Below are 19,682 nucleotides of genomic sequence, written 5' to 3' on the forward strand. Positions count from 1 at the left end.
TGTGTCGTCCTTTTCCAGAACCAAGAATTTCAGGTAAACAGCCTATCTGTATTGTTTTGTTTACAAGTCCATTAATAAACTGTACTCATTGGGGATGCTTTCTAGGGTACACTGTTTATGGGCTAGAGCCATAACCAGTGTGCTTTTTAAAAAAATTGTCAGCACATTGAATTTTTAAAGAAGCCATCTGGACCTCACTTAATTTATTTAAACACTGCAACTTAGACATGCAATCTAAAAGTGAGTAGGCTTCACTTCTGCCATCCTGGAGGGCATGCTTTAACCTCCAGATGAACATACAAACCCTCCCCCATGGATAAGGACTAGTACTGCAGTGTTCTGTCCAGTGAATACTGTGCAGTTGTGTAACTCATAACAATAGATTGAAGTAGGAGATTACCAGTATAGTGTACGTCCAGTTCTCCTGGATCCTCTGTTTTGTTTCTGGTCTCCACTGTAAGGTACCTAGAGTGTTATCTCCTTCACCTCTTCAAACTTATTTAAGGAGCCAGGTCACTATTGTCCTAGTTTTGCATTAAGAATAATAAGGAATTTAAGGCAAGAGTCCTTGTGAGCTTTATAGACTGAGGACCAGGCACTCTTGGGGATATCACAGAAATGAGTAAGAGAACAAGCGTCTCCTCCTCTTCATAAGATGCATGTAATTTTATCTGGTAAGGTACCTGCACTTGCAGGTGACATCTGCAAAAGTAGTGGCAGTTGAACTTGAAGATCTGATGTCAGTCTTTGGCATGGCAAATCGAATAATAAAGTAGGGCTACTACTGCATCTTTGGCATCCAACTTGAACGTACTTTCCTGCGATGTCTTATGGTGAGATAGTTGGTTCTGTTAGTTGAGCAGGCTCTAGAATGTAGGCACAGCCATTCTCATTTAATTCCTGTTCATAGTGTACTTTTTGCTTCTGTAGTACAATGCAAGTCTGCCTACCGCAGTCTCTGGTTTCTTTGCCGCATTAAAGGTAAGCTGCAGCACTTTGAATTCAGATTTTCTTCAAGTAGTGGCTGTGCTATGCATGGTTGCCTCTTCAGATAAATACCTACAGTTTGTGTTAAGATGAAAGTTGACTTGCACAACATTGTTATGGTCCTTCCTATTCCTGTATAGAACTGTGGGCATTTTGTTTTTGATAGCTGAACTTTTACTGCTAGTATCCCTTCCCTGCTCGCTTACCATTAAGGTTTGTCTGTGAAGTTTGGGTTCTAGAAACATAATGCTGCTTCTAGTGCTTTTACTTCTTTACTCTGTGCAGCTACAGACTGTGCGGTGAGAAAGCACAAACACACAGGTAATTGGAGTATTTGCCATGCTGAATTTTGTAGGTCATTTTAAACGTGCTCTTGGTTGTGAATTGCTGGCTACATGTTCATAGGTAGGTACTAGGCTATTGGCCCTAGGGCCTATATAAGCCTAGCCAAATGTACCCTGGCTTTCGCCACCCAAGAAAATTATTTTCCTGTGCCACTGTCAAGCAGAGCCACAGAAGTGATCCCCGGGGTGAATTTCCTATCTCCCATCCAGTCATCAAGATTTTTCTTGAAGAGTGCTATTGAGGAGCTTTGTTTGATATAGATCGGTAGTTTGTTCCAGAGTATGTGAAGTCTCTGGGACAGGAATCTATCCCTCCAGCATGTTCTGTTTATTGTGGTGACGAGGTTTAGGTCCCTAGAGCTTGTAGCTCGTAGGGATTGGGATTTCTTTAAGTGGAGCATGTCTAAAAGCTCTGGGTTTGACATAGCTTCGTGTGTTAGGCAGAGATCGACTCTGAGTAGGCGATATGCAACGGAGTAAAGCTGCAGTTTTTTGAGACTGTCTGCATAGGGCATCTCTTTGAGGCCGGTAATCCTCTTTGTGAGGTATTTCTGTGGCCTTTCCAGTTGTTGTAGATGTCTTGTGGACATGTTTAATGCCGATTAGTTTAATATTAATGGGGGTATTCAGAATTCCAGAGTTTATGGGGTGATACACTTGCATCACAGAAATAAGTCTAGTTCAGAAGTAAACTTAAGTCTGAAAGCAGTGGGCAGTTAACAAGTTGCTTCCTAAAATCCATGGTTTGTTTTCCTTGGCCTTCATTTGACTGCTCTTTAACTCTCAGCAAGTCAGGTTGAATTTGAAAAAAGGTCCATATAAATTAGTACTCTACTGTAGTTAACAAGCAAAACAAAATCATCTGAAAAGAGGAGGATGGCCATGAGAAGACTTCATATAATAGTAAGGAAGGCATTTAAAACCATCAGTGACTGCATTCTGCTCAGTAGCTGCTCAGAGGTCTGTGTTGCTGAGAAACTGAACAAAAGTACAGGGCAGCTTGGCAGACTTTTTACCTGAAAACGGCTTCCTCACGTTTTGTTTTTGAACAGTGTGTGGTACAAATTGTCTTAGTTTTCCAAATAATTCAGGGAAATTAGCACATTTTGTTTCTTACCATAGTTATTGTTTAGGGGAACAATGAATGTACAATGTCACCAAGTAATACTTTGTACAGAAGTGTAAAATTGGGGTAGGATATTTAGGCTGTCAAGTCTGTGTTTAAATTAAATGGAAGTCATTGATTTGGTTTTCTGGAGTTTTAAAGTGGGTGACATGTACATTACATTTATCTTGTTAATTTGCATGCACTTAAGTCCTGCTGGACTTTGGTGCTATTTCATTATAATTAGTTTTTGATGTTTGTATATCTCTTTTATTAACTGTTTAATATTCAGAAATGTTTTCTTATTTGGGTTGTCTTCTTTTATTTCAGGGCTTTCTGGATTTTTCCCATTACATCCAATGACAATCACACAAGCTGAAAGATTGAGGAGAAAAAGGCATTGCAAGAAGCATCCAAAGAGTCTGCAGACAAACTTTCAGAAACAGGAGAACCCCAGGAAATGACCTAGAACTATAGCTAATTCTCCACTGCATACTGTTGCAACAGGAACCTTAGTTCTGCTGTAGGACTATCTTAGCATGGATAATGGACCAGAGCCAAGTGTTGCTTAGTTAAAGGCATTAAAATCGGTTGCATCTGTAACTGACTAGCCTTTTAATGGTTAATGTTCATCTTCTATTATCCTCTGCCCATCTTATGCTTTACTGTCTGTGTGTCTAACAAATTCACATGTTCCACATAGACTTCTCAGTGAAATTTACTGTGAGAAAAACTTCAACCCTACTAGACCATGGTTTGAAAAAGTTCCCAATAAGCAAGGTTTCACTGCAATCATTTCTGAGCAGTCAGAATCTGCATCAGAAATTAATCAGCAATTTAATTCTCTAGTAAATGAGTTGAACCTCTGCTCACAAATGTCAGTGATGAAATAAAATTCAAAATGACATCTGATGTGATAGATACTGTTATGTCAACAGACACTGTTTTTTTTATTACATTTCAGTGTGAATTATAAAATTTATGTAGCAAGGTGGCTTCTGTGTTCATATATTTTCATGTTGCTTGGGTGTGTTTTTTTTTTTTTTTTTTTTTTTTTATTACTATTCCTACATTGTAGTTGGAACAAAGCTGTGAAACTGTAGGCTTCTGTTTAATTTCCTGCAGTGCATCTTTGTCTTGTTTAGACAATAAATTAGTTACTTATTTGTATCAGGTCACTAAGACTGGAAAGCCATTTGTTTCTTTAAAAAAATACAGTTGTACAGGTTCTACTGTAGCAGTAGATGTTTGAATGCCTTAGTGGCATTTTGGGTTTTCTGCCAAGGTAAAATATCAAAGTACATGTCAGCTTTCAAAAGCTCAGATTCCCCTTCCTCTCTCTTCCTGTGAGATCTGATTGGTTAAGTATATCCTGAAAGGGAAACCTTCAGCTGTAGAAGAAAGTGCGAGTGTTCAGGCTTTTTTGCTTCCATAAAAGAGGAGAGTATCTGAAGCCAGGATCATCCAGCAAGGGTAAATTCACAGCCAGTCACAATACCATATAAAAGAAAACAAATTCAACAACTGAATCAAAGAAGTTAAAACCCACCTCAACTATACAGCAATGCAGAATCTGTGGTATGGTGGGTAGGTACTGCAACTGATACAGTGAGGAATTTGACCATCTCTTGTTATGGGTATGTAGGACCTGTGCAACTCTATAATGTTTACTATTCCCACTGCCTCAGTGGCATTTTATATAGACTTCCAAAACTTACCGTATGTGGGATGTGGAAGGATAAGGATCCTGGAGTCCCTGGAGAATGGTCCTAGCAAAGTCTGCTTGGAATGTTGAAAAGGAATCTGGTTTGTAGTATTCTGTGAAGGTATGAACAAAAGACCAAGTTGCTGCCTCTCAAATGCTTCTAGAGTCTACCCCTCTCCAATATGCTATCAAAGAGGATAAAGCCCTAGTCAAGTGAGCCTTAACCTTCCCTTTAAGAGACTTCCCATGATGGGAATAACAGAAAATAGTAGCAGAGGACAACCATCTTGAAATAGTTTATTTAGAGACAGGTTGACCTTTCTTAGTCCTGTGTACAAGGCAAGCAGCTGTTCAGCATTCCTAAAGGACTTTGTTCTGTCAAGGTAGTACCCGAGCTGCCTGTGTGCATTCATGGTATGAAGAATAGTTTCTCTCTTATTTTCTGAATCAGGATAGAACATTGGGAGACTGATTTCATTCAGGATAAATTCAGAAACAGCTTTTTTCCTTATGAAGAATCAGATAGAGTTGGCCCACCATGCAATCTTGCAGCTCAGGGACTCACCTTGCAGATGCAAACCATTCAGTAAAACAGTCTTCCAAGTAATGAACCATTAATCTGCCTGAGAGGCAGGTTCAAAAGGAGGTCAGGTCATTTTTTTCAAGAACAAATTTGAGATCCCATTGAGGAGGAGTTTGCTTTTGAAGGAGTCTCAAGTGCAACACACTTTTTCATAAAATGTGTGACCATAAAAAGAGACAAAAGAGGGGTATCTATGAGTAGACAAGCTGAGATGACCTCAAGATGCATCTTGACAGACAAATAGATAAGTCATCAGTAGCTCATTTCAAAACCAGAGGGTAGTCACCATACCTGGGCCCTCTGATATCAGGCGCCACCTAGAAAACCTCATACACTTGTAAACATAAGATTTTCTAGTTGCAGTTTTCCAACCCCTGTTGAATACCTACTACACATTTTCATGGAAAAACTGCCTAAAAGTATGAAAACAGAATAATTCAGGCTGTCAGTAGCAATTACTGTAGTATGGGGTATACCAACACTGTCTGAGTAGATCCAGAAAGTGAGGAAGCTTGTAGTAATTGCCATTGGCCAATTCCATTAAAAGAGAGAACAAACTTTTCCTGGACCAAAAAGGGGGGTACTAAAATATTTGGTAATTCTTTCTGAATTTTTAAAAGTACATTAGGGATTATTGGAAAACTTGGAAATGCAACAGGAACATTTATGACCACTGGAATGATGGTGTCTGTCTTCCAAGCATGGCTGCAAGGATGCCTTGAATATAAAATTTTCAGTTGTTTGTTTTGAACAGAGGTGAGCAGATCTTCTTGAAGTGTTCCGAACATTTGGATCAAGTCTTGGAAAACCTCTAAATGGAGCTTCACCTTGTGAGAGTCTGTCCAGGATCCGCTTAGTCTGGCACTGTGTTTTGCTTTGATGGAATGTAATGAGGACAAAAGAGTCAGAGAATACTATCGAGCCAGCTCCCTGGCCATCACTGCCAACTGGCAAATAGGGTATGATCTTGTACCCCCTAACTTGTTCAGGCACCACATCATGGTAGTGTTGTCTCTGACTGCTAGAACAGGATTTTAAGTCCATAAGTGAAGAACGTTTAAAGCATCAAGAAACTGCAATCAATGATGGCAGTTTTGTGTTGCTTTATCCAGTTTTTGTTTTTTTAGTATATTCATAGTTTTTTTTTTTTTTTTTTTTTTTTGAACTTTTAATCACTGCTACCATCTCTTTCACATTTATATGTTTTGGAGTGTCCTGAGCACTCCCATGGACACTACGTCCCACACAAAATCTGAAGTCTAAAATTGGACTGTGGTCCGAAGAGAGAAAAGGGAGGCCTAGATTCAGAGACTGTTGATCCCTCCACTACTGCAGTTCCTGTTTCACAAATCCCAGTACCTGCTACCTTAAAATCCAAGGGATGAGGTTATTGGATCCAGCAATTCTTCAAGTACCCTTATGTAATCTAGCTAGTGGTATCATGAGAATCAGTGATCCCATGAGGCCTAGAAATTTGAGAAGCTCTCTTGCTGAGGTCATATCGAGAGAGAGAGAGATCCAAGAAAATGCCCAGATAAGTCAGAACTTTGTCTTCTGGCAGGAAGGCCATTCCTTTTATTGTCTGTCCAACATCCCCAGGAAAACAGTTTATTGAGGGGGTATGAGGAATGACTGTTTAAGGTTAAATTTGAAGCCTAGGTGGGAACGGAGGGAAACTGTCTATTCTATGGACTCTTAGCACCTGGCTACAGAACCTGCCCAAATCAGCATGTCATCTAAATAAGGAAAATGTGGATGCCTAGGGTTTTGCAGTAGACAGCCATTGGGGCAAGACACTTTGTAAATATACAGGGTGCAATAGATGGGTAATGTAGAAAACTGCTAATGTAATCCAAACAGCAAATTCCAAACATTTCCTGAACTTCAGAGCAATAGTAATACAAGTGTCCTTGAGATCTAGAGTCTTCATGAAATAGTGGTCTGGTATCAATGCTAGGACTGACTGTAAGGTGAGCATTTTGAACTTCAGAATTTTAACTAAGGTGTTTGGAAATGGCAACTGTAAGATGGGTCTCCAGAAGTGCACCTTTCTTCGTGCCAAAAAGATTCTGGAGTAAAATCCTTTGCCATTGCATAGCACAGGCTCTTGTTCTATGACCCTTGCTTCTACCATGTGATGGAGCACTGAAGTAAACAGCTGTGTTTGGTCTGGTGGGTGTTGGCAAGTTCCCCTGAAAAGGGGGAGGATTTTCTATCCACTGCTAAGTGTATCTTGAATGAATTATTATTAGAATCGGTTTGTCTCTATTTCTGGACAGGCTGCAGGGTTGAGAGAGAGACTGTGATGGAGGAAGAGAAGAAGGGGCATGAGGTGGGAGAAGGGTGCTTTGTGATTTGGCATTGACATTCCTTTGCAGGAGGTTGATCCTTTTTTGGAAAGTAACCCCTCTTATTTGGTTTTGAAGAATTATCCATCATTTCCTTTTGGATCATTGACTTTTGTTTGGCTGGGATTTTTGTTTGTTCCTCCCCTTAAAGGAAGACTACTTGTCTTGGAAGAACATGAATATATGAAACATTCTAGATACTCCATGCATTAATTTGCATTTATTATCCCACTGTTTGAGAATCTGTGTAATAGAGGGCCCGAACACCAATGCAGAACTTAAAGGTGGATTCAAAATTTTGGCAATTAAATGATCAGAGAAGATGTCCTTCTGTTCATATTTTGTAGTATTCATAACATGAGGGAGTCCGCCGCAGGCTGTCCCAAACATCTGGCCAGTATACAAAAGTCTAAAGCTACTGTCCGGTACATGTGACATTGCGCATAGGGCCCCATCCAATGTCTGCCATAAAGTGACTTTGGGATAAACCAGATGTCGGCATGTACCATCGTCAGAACTTTTCTCCTGCTAGTCTGAACACCATCCCCAGTCATTTGCTCGACAGTAAAGTTGCCGATTCCAAGCCAAGTAAGTGCCCTGTTGGGTTTTTTTTTTAAATTTTTGTACTACTGTTTTTTTGCTGGGATTACATGTCATCTAGGAAAGGCAAGTGTCAGTGTGGAAAGCAAATTCCACATAAGGATTTCCACGACCTGTGCATTTTTTGTTTAGGCCCTAGCCATGACCACACCTCTTGTGCTATTTGCAAAGCCTTTGTACCCAAGACCCTTTGCAGCAGTCTTGCTTCTCTTAATTTATACTTGGAACCAACGCCTTAAGCGTTCATTTTGCGACACCATGGACGGTATGTTGGGTCCTACAGGGGAGCCTGCTCTAAAAAAAAAGGCCAAGAAATCTAGGCCTGAGGTCTATGCTGCTCCTCCAATTCTGGACATCTATCCCGAGGCCAATGTTGGCCCGGAGACCCATTCTAAGGATGGCTGTGATTCTTCCATGGGTACCATAGCAGAGTCTGCAAAGGATTCTGCTAGCAAGTCCTCAGGAGAAATGCAGACATATGTGACAGATGTATGAGAGGAATCCAGACTCCTAGTCATTGAAGTTCCTCCTGGAATACCACATAGCCTTGTTGGTGCAGAGGTTACTGCGGTGGTGGTGCTGCGGTAGCGTTGTCACCTCATAGCAAGACGTCCCGTTCGATTCTCAGCTAGAGCGTCTTCTGTGTGGAGGCATACGTGAATGGGGTGTGCCTTCGTTGAAGGTTGTGCTTCAGGGCTGGTAACCCAGTACGTAAAAATCCACTACCAATCATTAGCGGACTGGAGTTCCACTGTGGCGACCCCTATTCCGGGAAAAGCCGAAAGACACAAACAAACTTGTTGGTGCAGAGGTTCCAAGCAATATTATTGAATTTAGGCCTGCATCAGGTCCCTCAACCTCTCAACATATGGATGTTCCACTAAAGAAATAGTAGAAAACAAAACATGCTTCTCCTTCTCAGGAATATTCTGCAGATTGGCAAGCTTTTTCTCAAGTCTATTTAATGCCTTTATGGCCCTTGGGCAGTTTACAGGGGTCTGTCTACCTTCTCCTTCCCTTTCTCCAGTCTCTCCTCACAAAAGAATTATGATTGAAGATTCCTCAAATGAATATGATTCCTCTGGTGATGAGTCACTTGCATATTCTACCCAGATTTCCTCTCCATTGGGGTATGCTTTCACAGAGGAAGAATTAAGTGGTACAGAATCTCCCAGGGAGGATATTACCTTTGGTGAGACCATTGTGAAGATGATAGAATTTTTCAAGTGGGATTGATCTCATGTTTCTAAGGTGCAAAATAACATATTACCTGTTACAGATGGATTCCCCTTCCCCATCCTACAGTGTTACCAGCTTTTTTGGATGCTTTCTCCTCTGCTTTTAAATGTTCAGATTCACAATCTTCTGCCCTAAAAGGCCCAGGTAGGTTTCACAAAGTGCCAGAAGACTGCAAGTTTTAGTGGCTGATGATAATCTCTCAAAGCTTTTGCCTTCAACTTTCCTTCTCCCTTCAGATACGGAGAGAGAAGTTATAGAAAGGTTGGGGGAAAAGTGTATATTTTGGCCACTCTTTCATTTAGGGCTATAAACTACCAAACGCATATGACCAAATATGCCTTAACCCACCTTTCTCAAGTCACTCAGCTCATTTCTAAGCTTCCAGAGTCAGACATTGTCACAGCTTTCTACCAGTTTGGGTTCGCCTTCTCAAGCGACGCATCTTTCCATTAAGTGCAGCTATGATGCAGCTGAAGCATCTGCTAGAGCTGCTACATCTGATCGAGGTACTCTTGGCTGAGACTCCAGCCAACTCCAGACAATATCAAAGATAAAATTATGGAACTCGCAAGGCCTTGCTTGGATCTGCAGCTGCAGAACTTTTTTTAGTCCTTGAAAGAGAAGGGTAAGAAGCTCCAGAATCTTAAACATGTTTTTGTGTCCCCTGTCTCTAAATTTCAAAGGAACTACCCTTCTAAAACTCCCTTTGTTAGGAAGCAACCCAGACCTTCTTCACCAAGAGTAGAAGTGCTAGCAAATCTTACAATGCCAAGATGACTTCTACTACTCCTTTTCAGAAGCAGCCTTTCTGAGCAAACCAGGTAGTCTGTAACTACCAACGTCTCTGCAGCCAGACCCCACTATCCTTGCATCTTTCCCTGTCTCCCTGTTTGGAAACTGATCACCCAAGTCTCCTGGGTTCTCAATATTATACACGGGATACTTCATAGTATGGAAAACTCTTCCTTCTTACAGGGGCATTCCTCAACCTCCAAAAGACAAGCTGGAATTTTTTCCACAGGTGATTCAAACTTTGATTACTCAAGGAGCCATTCAAGAAGTACATCCTTCCTAAAGAGGAAAATGATTCTACTCAAGAATGTTCCTAGTGCCCATAAAAGATTGTCTTTGGAGACCCATTCTAGAGCTATCCAATCTAAACACCTTTCTGAAGGTTTGAACCTATTGTATGCTTTCCTTAAACAGCCTACTTCCTCTCATTCTCCCTCAGGCCTTTATGGTGCCTCTAGACATCAAGGATGCCTACCTTCATCTCCATATTCATCCTCTTTACAAGAAATTTCTGCATTTGCTACTGCTTCCTCACATTTTTCATTTTCTGCCTTGCCCTTTGGTCTGCCTACAGCACCAAGGGTCTTCAGAAAATGCTTACCTCCTGTAATTGCCTTCTGCAGACTCAGAGGTATTCAAATCTTTCCATACCTGGATGACCTCCTTCTCAAGGCTGTTTTACCAGACATTCTGTTAGAGAACCTTCATTTCAAAGTTATTCTGGAAAGACTAGGCTTCACTATAAATTTCCAAAAATCTTTTGTCACTCCCTTCACAAGACCATGTCTTCCTAGGATGCAGAATACAGACAGACAAAATGTTGGCTTTCTTACCTCATCAGAAAGTCATCTCTCTAACCCCTTTCTTTCAGTCTCTGACAGCCAGGGAGTTCCTCCACCTGCTAGATTTCATGGTATCCACTATTCCAGTGGTACCTCAGGGTTAGACTGGATGCAACAATGGTCATCCACTGGATTTTGTTATTCCTCTCTTTCCCTGCTTGAAAACAGAACTGCAGTGGTGGATTCACATGTTACCTTGAATTGGATGTGAGATGGGAAATTCACCCCGGGGCTCACTTCTGTGGCTCTGCTCGACAGGGTCACAGGAAAATAATTTTCTTGGGTGGTGAAAGCCAGGGTACCTTTTTGGCTAGGCTTATATAGGCCCTAGGGCCAATAGCCTAGTACCTACCTATGAATCCAGGGTGCTGTGCTCGACAGGGGCACAGGAAAATAATTTTCTTGGGTGGTTAAAGCCAGGGTACCTTTCTGGCTAGGCTTATATAGGCCCTAGGGCTAATAGCCTAGTTACCTACCTATGAATCCAGAGCTTCCTCTACAACCCCCTCTTCTGTCTCAGGAGTTATTCACAGACTCCTCAGACATGGGTTGAGACAACTTTCACTTCTTGGAAGGTTCAAGACGTGGTCTCCTTCCCAAATGAAGGAACACATAAATATAAAGGGAGATGAGAGCTCTTATTATGGTCTCAAGTTTTTCACTCTCTTTTCCTTCCAGGTCCCCTAAAATGGTTCACAGGCAACACTACAATTATTTGGTATGTCAACAAGTGGGGGGACCAAGTATCATCTCCTGTGCAGATTGGCATTCAGGGCTTGGGAGTTTGGTAACTTGGTATCAGCTAACTCTTCAAGCAGTTTACATTCCTTCCAGTCAGAATGTCGTGGCAGGCACGTTGAGCAGGTCCATGACTCATACCCATGAATGAATGTTGCACAGGGATGTGCTTTTAGACATTATCCACATGTGAGGTACAACTCCAGTAGATCTCTTTGCCTCTCTTATATCAGACAACTTCCAAAGATGTTCTTCGTCTCACATTGCTGCAGTCATAACCTGTGGGTAGTCCGCTGTCCTCGGTCGGCCCGAATACCAAAGTGTTAGGCTGGCGTCGGTCATGGTCGCTCAGATCTGACGTCAGTACGCCGTGGTACTAAAGCGCATGACCGACGCCATATCCTCAGTCTTTCTTGCCGCATGGTCCGAAGCAGAAGCAGTGTTTGCAAGTGCCGTTCGGCGTCCTGAAATTTTCGTATTCTGAGTTTCAGACCGAAGACCAAGTTGGGCTAAGTACCCCGTTGGGGAATACTTTTGTCTTTTCTTGCCTCAGTTAAATCCGGATGTCAGAAAAAGTTAATAATTGTATTTCTTGTGGGAGTCGGGTGTCGCTTTTGCGCTAGATTTAATAAGCGCACCATTAAACGCAGGTTAGATTGTGCTAGACTTGTTTTCGGTAAGCGGTGTAACTACAATATGCCGTCGGATCCTCCGACGCCCGCTACCGCTAAGAAGCGAAAAGAAAAATCGTTAAAATCCAAGCAGGATGAGTCGTCCATTACGGACGCCGGTTCTTTAGAAACTACGGTGGAATCTGTGGATCCAGCCGAGGTTTCAGCTGAATCTCAGGGGGAGCCTTTAATCTTACAGGAAGTGGCTTCTCAGGAGTCAGGTCAGGCCGAGGGGGCCTCTCAAGTCTCTGTAGTCCCTTCTTTACATAAGGTTGTTAGGCCTTCTACTTCTGTCACTAAAGCATCTTCCAAAGCCAGGCCTGGTCTTTCTGGCACAGGCGTCAGCCCTAGTTCTGCAGGTTCTGTACCTAAAAAGCATATGCTGAAAATGGCAGAGGATTTGATTACTTTAATCAAAGGTTTTATGCCCCCTCCGGATAAGAGGCCTAGGGTGGAGCCAGAGGTGGAAGGATTGGAGCATTCCTCAGATTACTCTGAGTCTTCAGCTGAGGACATTCAGGATTTTCCTCCTTATTCTGATTCAGATGCTGAGGATTCCTGTCCTTCTGCTTCCCCTCCAGAGGATTTTTCCTTTTCTGAAACCCTGCATTCCATGAGGGAGCATTTTAAGTGGGAAGGTCAGGATTTCTCAGATTCTCGAAAGAGGCTTAGGGAATTTTTGTTTTTACCACAACATAGGCCCTTGGCTATTCCCCCTGTTTTGGATGTTGTTCAGGATGTTTTTTCTGAAGCTTCCCTTAATCCTGATTCTTTACCTCCTGCCCCTGTCAAGCCAGACAGGTATTACAGAGTGCCAGAGGCTCATAAATATTTGTATAAGAGTCCTAGAGCTGACCCGGAAACTATTAGCCAGGGACCTAAGGGTGTCAGGGCTTCTGTTGTAAAGAATCCAGTTCCTCTGGATAAAGATTCTAGAGCTTTGGATAGGTGGGGTAAAAAAGTGTATACCTCCTCCACTCTAGCGATGAGGGCTTTAAATTGCCAGTTTCATATGCTGAAGTACCAGAATTTTCTCTTAAGTCAGTTGAAATCTAAGGTAGATGCTTTAGCAGAGGGTATAGAGTGTAAGGAATTGCAGGATTTAGTTCATGCCTCTGATCAGGTAGGTAAACATTCTTTGCAGTGTGGCTTTGATGCTCTTCAGGCTTCTTCCAGGGTGGCTGCCACTGGTTCAGTTATACGTTGGCACGCCTGGCTTAAGGATCAGAATTTGTCAGAGCATGTTAAAGCTCGAATTTTGGATGCTCCCCTTCAATCTGAAGTTCTGTTTGGTTATCCTGTGGAGTCGGTTTTGAAGAAAATGGAAGACAAAGCTAAGTCCATGCAGACAGTTAAGGAATTTTTACAGGTGCAGCCCCCTAAGTTTAGCAGAAATTGGCCTGCAAAGGGATGGGCTTATCCTTCTTCTGATTTACAGTCTAGGGGCAGATCTAGACGTGGTAGGGGCAGAGCTCATGCTCAGGGTTCTTTCAGACCTAGGACGTGGAGTTCCCCTGCACAATCTTCCGGTGAGGGCAGGGGTCAGCCTTTTCGTAAACAGACCCAATGACCTGTATCTCCAGCTGCCAGATCCCTCCTGTCTGGCAGCTCCTCTAGGAGGAAAGTTGGCACTTTTCAAGCAAAATTGGCTTCTAGTCACCCAGGACAAATGGGTGTTGGACATTATAGATCGAGGCTACAAGTTTTATTTTCACACCTTGCCTCCTTTCAGAGGCATGCCAGACGTTCCTCCTCAGCAAAAGCTGGAGGCTCACAAGCAGATTTCTTTACTTTTAAAAATGGGGGCTATCCAGGGGATCCCTCCTTCAGAAGTAGGCCTAGGATTTTACTCTCGCCTGTTCCTTGTGCCAAAGAAAGGAAACACTTGGAGGCCAATTCTGGATTTGTCTATTCTCAACACATACCTGGACATTCCAAAATTCAAGATGTTAACTTTGCAGCAGCTTCTGCCTCTGCTAGGCAAAGATCACTGGATGGTAACTCTGGATCTCAAAGAGGCTTATCTTCACATTCCTATCAGGCCCAGCTGCAGGAGGATGTCCTTCATGGATGCATCTGCAGTCATAACAACTGGGTTGTCCTGTCGTCAGGCAGCCCTTCGGTCGGCCGGATTCCAAAGTCCGGGTCCGGCTTCGGCTGATGTCGCACCTCACCCGACGTCATCTCTGCTGGTCTTCGGGTATAAAGGCATCAGCCGACGCCATTTTCCCCAGTCTTTCTTGCCGCGTGGCACCCGAAGCAGAAGCTGTTCGCAAGTGCCGGTCGGTCAGATCCAGAGATTACTACTACCGAATACTACTTCGAAGACTTCTAAAAGCTAAGTACCCCGTTGGGGACTCTTTCTTGCCTCAGCCGATGTCAGAAAAGTCAATAACTGTTTAACTTGTGGGAAACAAATACCTCATAAAGATTTCCACTCTTACTGTTTGCCTTGTTTAGGCCCAAACCACGACGTAGCAGCCTGTTCGGCCTGTGCCTCATTCAACCGACGAACGCTTAGGCGTCGGTCGGAGTTTGCTGAACAGTTTTTCGGTTCAGATTTTGCGTACATTATGCCGTCGGATCCTCCGACTACCCAAATTGTTAAAAAACGCAAAGAAAAAGACCGACACTCGCGGTCCACGGTTTCGGCCGAAACCATGGTTAAACAAACCGCGAGTGTCTCGGTTTCGGCCGAAACCGAGAAAACTGATCAAAGTACAGCTGAATCAATGACTACTACTGAGGTTCCTGCTACCTTACTTGAATCAGCCTCAGAAATTTTACCTACAACAGTGGTTACTAGTGACTTATCAGACACCATTCCTTTGGATGTCTCTACCCCAGCACGTGGTGCTGCTAGGCCTCCTGCAGCCATGTCTATTAAGGCCTTTGCCAGGGCTAAAGCAGCCAAATCTACTAAATCAGTGCCTGTTAAACCCCCCTCAACCAGGCCCACTTTTAGTTCACAAATACTTACACTAGCAGAAGATTTAATATCTTTAATTAGGGGATCTCAATCTCACCCAGACAGGGCCTCTCAGCCCCCAGAAAAGAGACCTAGAGCAGAGCCCCCCGAGCCTGTGTCCTCTGATGATTCTACGGAAGACTCAGATATTTCAGACCAGCCAGAGGCTCCTTTCTCCAATTATGAAGACTCAGATGCTGAAGAATCCATTCCAGCTGCTTCTCCACCAGAAGAATTCTCCTTTGGGGAAACCTTACATGCCATGCGAGAACAATTCCAATGGCAGGAACAGGATTTCTCAGACTCCAGAAAAAGACTTAGGACTTTTCTGCACCTTCCACAACACAGGCCCTTAGCTATACCTCCTGTCCTCTCTGTTGTGGACGATGCATTCAATGATGTCTGCACTGCACCAGATTCCTTACCTCCAGCCCCTGCCAAACCAGATAGATTTTACAGGGTACCAGACACTCATCATCACCTATTCAAGGCCCCACTTGCAGACCCCGAAACTATATCCCAGGGGCCTAAGGCAGTAGCCTCGACCACAGCAAAAAACCCTATTCCTTCTGAAAGGGAAGCCAGGTCTTTAGACAGATGGGGCAAAAAAGTTTACACCTCAGCTACTCTTTCAGCTAGAGCTTTAAACTGTCAGTTTCACATGATACAATACCAAGAGTTTATGCTTGATCAATTAACTAAAAAGCTATCCTCTGATGACTCTATAGATAAGAAATATGTATTAGAAATGGTAAATAACATACAACAGGTTAGTAACCATTCCTTAAAATGTGGCTATGATGCACTGGAGGCTTCATTTAGATCAGCCATGACTGGCACAGTGATAAGAAGACATGCATGGCTGAAGGAACAGGTCTTACCGGATCATGTTAAAGCTAAGTTACTAGATGCTCCTATGGATAAGGCCAGTTTGTTTGGCACACCTGCCCAGCAGGTAATGAAGAAAATGGAAGAAAAGGCAAAATCTGTACAAACGGTTAAAGATTTCTTGCAGGTTCAGCCCCCAAGGTTTAGCAGGAACTGGCCTGCCAAAAATTGGTCCTTTCCTGACTCCACAAGATCCCAAAGGGGCAGGAGTAGACGTTCCAGAGGCAGAAATCAATCCAGAGGGGGTGCCTACAGAGGACGACAGTGGCAAGGTAATAACAGAGTCACAGGCACAGCCTCTACCACTACAACAGCACAATCACAGTGACTTTATTCTAACTCCGCCTACCAGGGAACAAATAGCAGCACCATTAGGCGGAAAATTAACCTTATTTTCCAAGAACTGGCACTATATCACAAAAGACAAGTGGATTTTGCAAACCATAGACCAAGGTTACCGGTTCCACTTCCACACTTTACCAGTCAAAAGAGGAATGCCAAACCTGCCTCCAAATCAAAAAACAGAAGCTCTACAGCAGATAATGCAATTAACAAAGATGAGAGCTGTGGAAAGAGTACCAAGACCAGAACAAGGCAAAGGATTCTACTCCAGACTATTCCTAGTTCCAAGAAAGGAAAAAAAGATGGAGACCTATTCTCGACCTGTCCACCTTAAATACATACATCATTGTCCCAAAATTCAAAATGCTGACCCTACAGCAACTTCTTCCCATGCTGGGCAAGGAGTGTTGGCTGGTAACTCTAGATCTCAAGGAGGCATACCTGCACGTCCCCATTCGACCAATTTGCAGAAGATATCTCAGATTTCTTGCAGGATCAGAGCACTATCAATTCTCAGCATTGCCCTTTGGCTTATCTACTGCGCCCAGAGTATTCACAATATGCCTGGCATCAGTAATCGCCCACTGCAGACTTCAGGGAATCCAAATTTATCCATACCTGGACGACTGCCTGCTACAAGGGGACAACAAAAGCAAGCTGACAACAGATTTACAAAGGGTCATTTACTTGCTACAAGCACTGGGATACACAGTCAATTTACAAAAGTCAAGGCTGATACCATCCCAAACAAGGACATTCTTGGGCGCGGAATTGGACACAGTAAAACAAATGGCATTCCTGACTGCAGAAAAACAAAAACAACTCCCTCTTTACTTCTTGTCACTAACAAGACAGAACAAGCTAACAGCAAGAAAAGTTCTGCAGGCCTTGGGCTTCATGGCATCATGCATTATCTTGGTTCCACATGCCAGACTACATATGATAAAACTACAGTGGTACCTAAAGAATTTATGGTCACAACACAGGCACAGCCTAGAAGCAGAAATTCCACTAATCCCATGCCTAAAACAGGAGTTCCTATGGTGGGCCCAAGCATGCCAGTCAAACCCAGGCCTACCCTTTCACAACTATCAAGCAAGCCAAACCATCACAACAGACGCCTCAGACCTAGGATGGGGGGCTCACATGCTGGACAAATGTGTACAAGGATTGTGGACGCAGGACCAGCTTCACCTGCACATCAACCTAAAAGAAATGCTGGCAGTAAAATTGGCAATCCAAAAATTCAGACCATTTCTCAAAGAAGGCCATTTGATGATAAGGACAGACAACACCACAGTCATGTGGTACATCAACAAACAGGGAGGCACTCATTCATACCCCCTATGCAGAATGACTTTGGACCTTTGGAACCTGGCACTCAGCTACAACATCCAGTTACAGGCAATATTTGTACCGGGAAAGGAGAATACTCTAGCAGACATGTTAAGCAGAACCACCTCGGATGCTCACGAATGGATGCTACACCCGGACATCTTCAAGACCATCTCAAAGAAATGGGGAATGCCACAGATAGATCTATTCGCTTCCCCTCTCAATCACCAGCTCAAAAAATTCTGCACAAGGACATTCCACCCACTTGCATGGAAAGTGGATTCGCTCTCCTTCAGCTGGAAAGGTCTGACAGCATATGCATTCCCACCTCTTCCCTTGATACACAAGGTATTACTAAAAATCAAGGAGGAACGTCCAAGGATAACTCTGATAGCTCCAAACTGGCCAAGACAACACTGGTACCCATTGCTGAGGAGCATGTCTCGGGACAAAATGTGGACAATACCCCTGATGCCTTTGATGTCAACTCAGAACAACTACAGCATCATGCATCCAAATCTAAAAACGTTGCAACTGACTGCATGGAACATCACATAGCAGCAACTAATCCAGAACTTTCCCAAAGGGTTAAAGACATTATCCTTGAAGCCCGCAGACCTTCAACAAGAAGGAACTATGCAGGAAAATGGAAAAGGTTTGTCATTTGGAGTGCTGAAAGAGGAAAAGATGTGTCGAATATAGATATTGCTAACATTCTGGAGTATTTGGCAGAGCTTCTACATACAGGCCTGTCCTATTCTTCCATCAAGATACATGCATCAGCTATTTCAGCAGAATACAGCTTCGATCCACCTGTCTTTTCACATCCTTTACTCAGGCAGTTCCTCAGAGGGATCAAGAATGTAAAACCTCCTAGGAAACCACCATTGCCAGCTTGGGATTTGAACTTTGTGCTAGAAAAGTTGACACTCGCACCTTTTGAACCAGCAGCAACAGCAGACCTGCAGCATCTATCGTGGAAAACTGCTTTCCTACTGGCAATAACCTCAGCAAGGAGGGTTTCTGAACTTCAGGCCCTAATGGCAGTACAACCCTTCCTAATCTTCCACCAAGATAGAGTGTCCATGAGGACTAATCCTACATTTATGCCTAAGGTGGTATCCAGTGTGTCTTTAAACCAGGCAATCCACCTACCTACCTTCTTCCCCAACCCACAAAACAGAGGGGAAAGAATACTGCATACCTTGGATGTACATAGGCAGCTACGCTACTACCTGGACAGAACAAAAAGTAACATTAAAACTGACCAGCTTTTTGTAGCCTATGCAACAGGAAGGGAAGGAAAAGCTATTTCCAAACAGACAATCTCCAAATGGATAGGAAATTGCATACGATTCTGTTACTCCTTCCATGGAAAACCAATTCCACAGAACATAAGGCCTCATTCTACAAGGGCAACAGCCACTACCACAGCCTTCTTACGAGGAGTGGCAACCAAGGACATTGAGGCGGCTACTTGGACCTCCGTGCATACATTTGCCAAGCATTATAATTTACCTCTGTATTCCAGATCCCGAGCAGGGTTTGCCACTGCTGTTCTGCAAGGGATCCTAACCACACCATAATCTATTCTTCCTCCTCCCCTAGTTGGCTATGGTATTCTACCCAGTTGTTATGACTGCAGATGCATCCATGAAGGACATAGTACAGTTTTGTACCTACCATAAATGTAGATGTCCGAACTGGATAGCATCTGCAGTCAGGATTACCCTCCCTCCTTCCCCTCTGTGGTACTCCTAGGGTATTTACCCTCCTAATAGCTAGCTGGTGGGGGGAGTCTCTTATGGTGTATTTGTTTGTATATATGTACATACATGCTTATTTTTTGTGTTTGCCTTCTATCCTTTTGGAAACATTGGCATTTACCCAAAATTTAGCCTTCCAAGAGGGCAACTGGCATCTAGGGCAAGAAACACTGAGGAAAATGGCGTCGGCTGATGCCTTTATACCCGAAGACCAGCAGAGATGACGTCGGGTGAGGTGCGACATCAGCCGAAGCCGGACCCGGACTTTGGAATCCGGCCGACCGAAGGGCTGCCTGACGACAGGACAACCCAGTTGTTATGACTGCAGATGCTATCCAGTTCGGACATCTACATTTATGGTAGGTACAAAACTGTACTTTCCTGCGTTTTCCAGCTGCAGGAGGTTCCTGCGTTTTCGGGCTGGTGCTT

The 19,682-nt window shown here is 43.3% G+C and overlaps 1 protein-coding gene across 1 annotated transcript in view; it reads left to right on the plus strand.

Moving 5' to 3' along the window:
- The window catches only part of MRPS16 (mitochondrial ribosomal protein S16), a 207,468-nt gene extending 203,854 nt beyond the window's left edge, over window positions 1-3,614 (plus strand). The window contains exon 4 of the mRNA XM_044063059.1: window positions 2,767-3,614. Within this exon, the coding sequence (XP_043918994.1) occupies window positions 2,767-2,900 (134 nt within the window). The 3' untranslated portion in view covers window positions 2,901-3,614. The remainder of the gene's footprint in view (window positions 1-2,766) is intronic.
- Window positions 3,615-19,682: the final 16,068 nt, after the last annotated feature.

The sequence above is a fragment of the Protopterus annectens genome, chromosome 2.part1 (genome assembly GCF_019279795.1).
Source record: "Protopterus annectens isolate FY-2018-M chromosome 2.part1, PAN1.0, whole genome shotgun sequence".
NCBI classification, from domain to species: Eukaryota; Metazoa; Chordata; order Ceratodontiformes; family Protopteridae; genus Protopterus; species Protopterus annectens.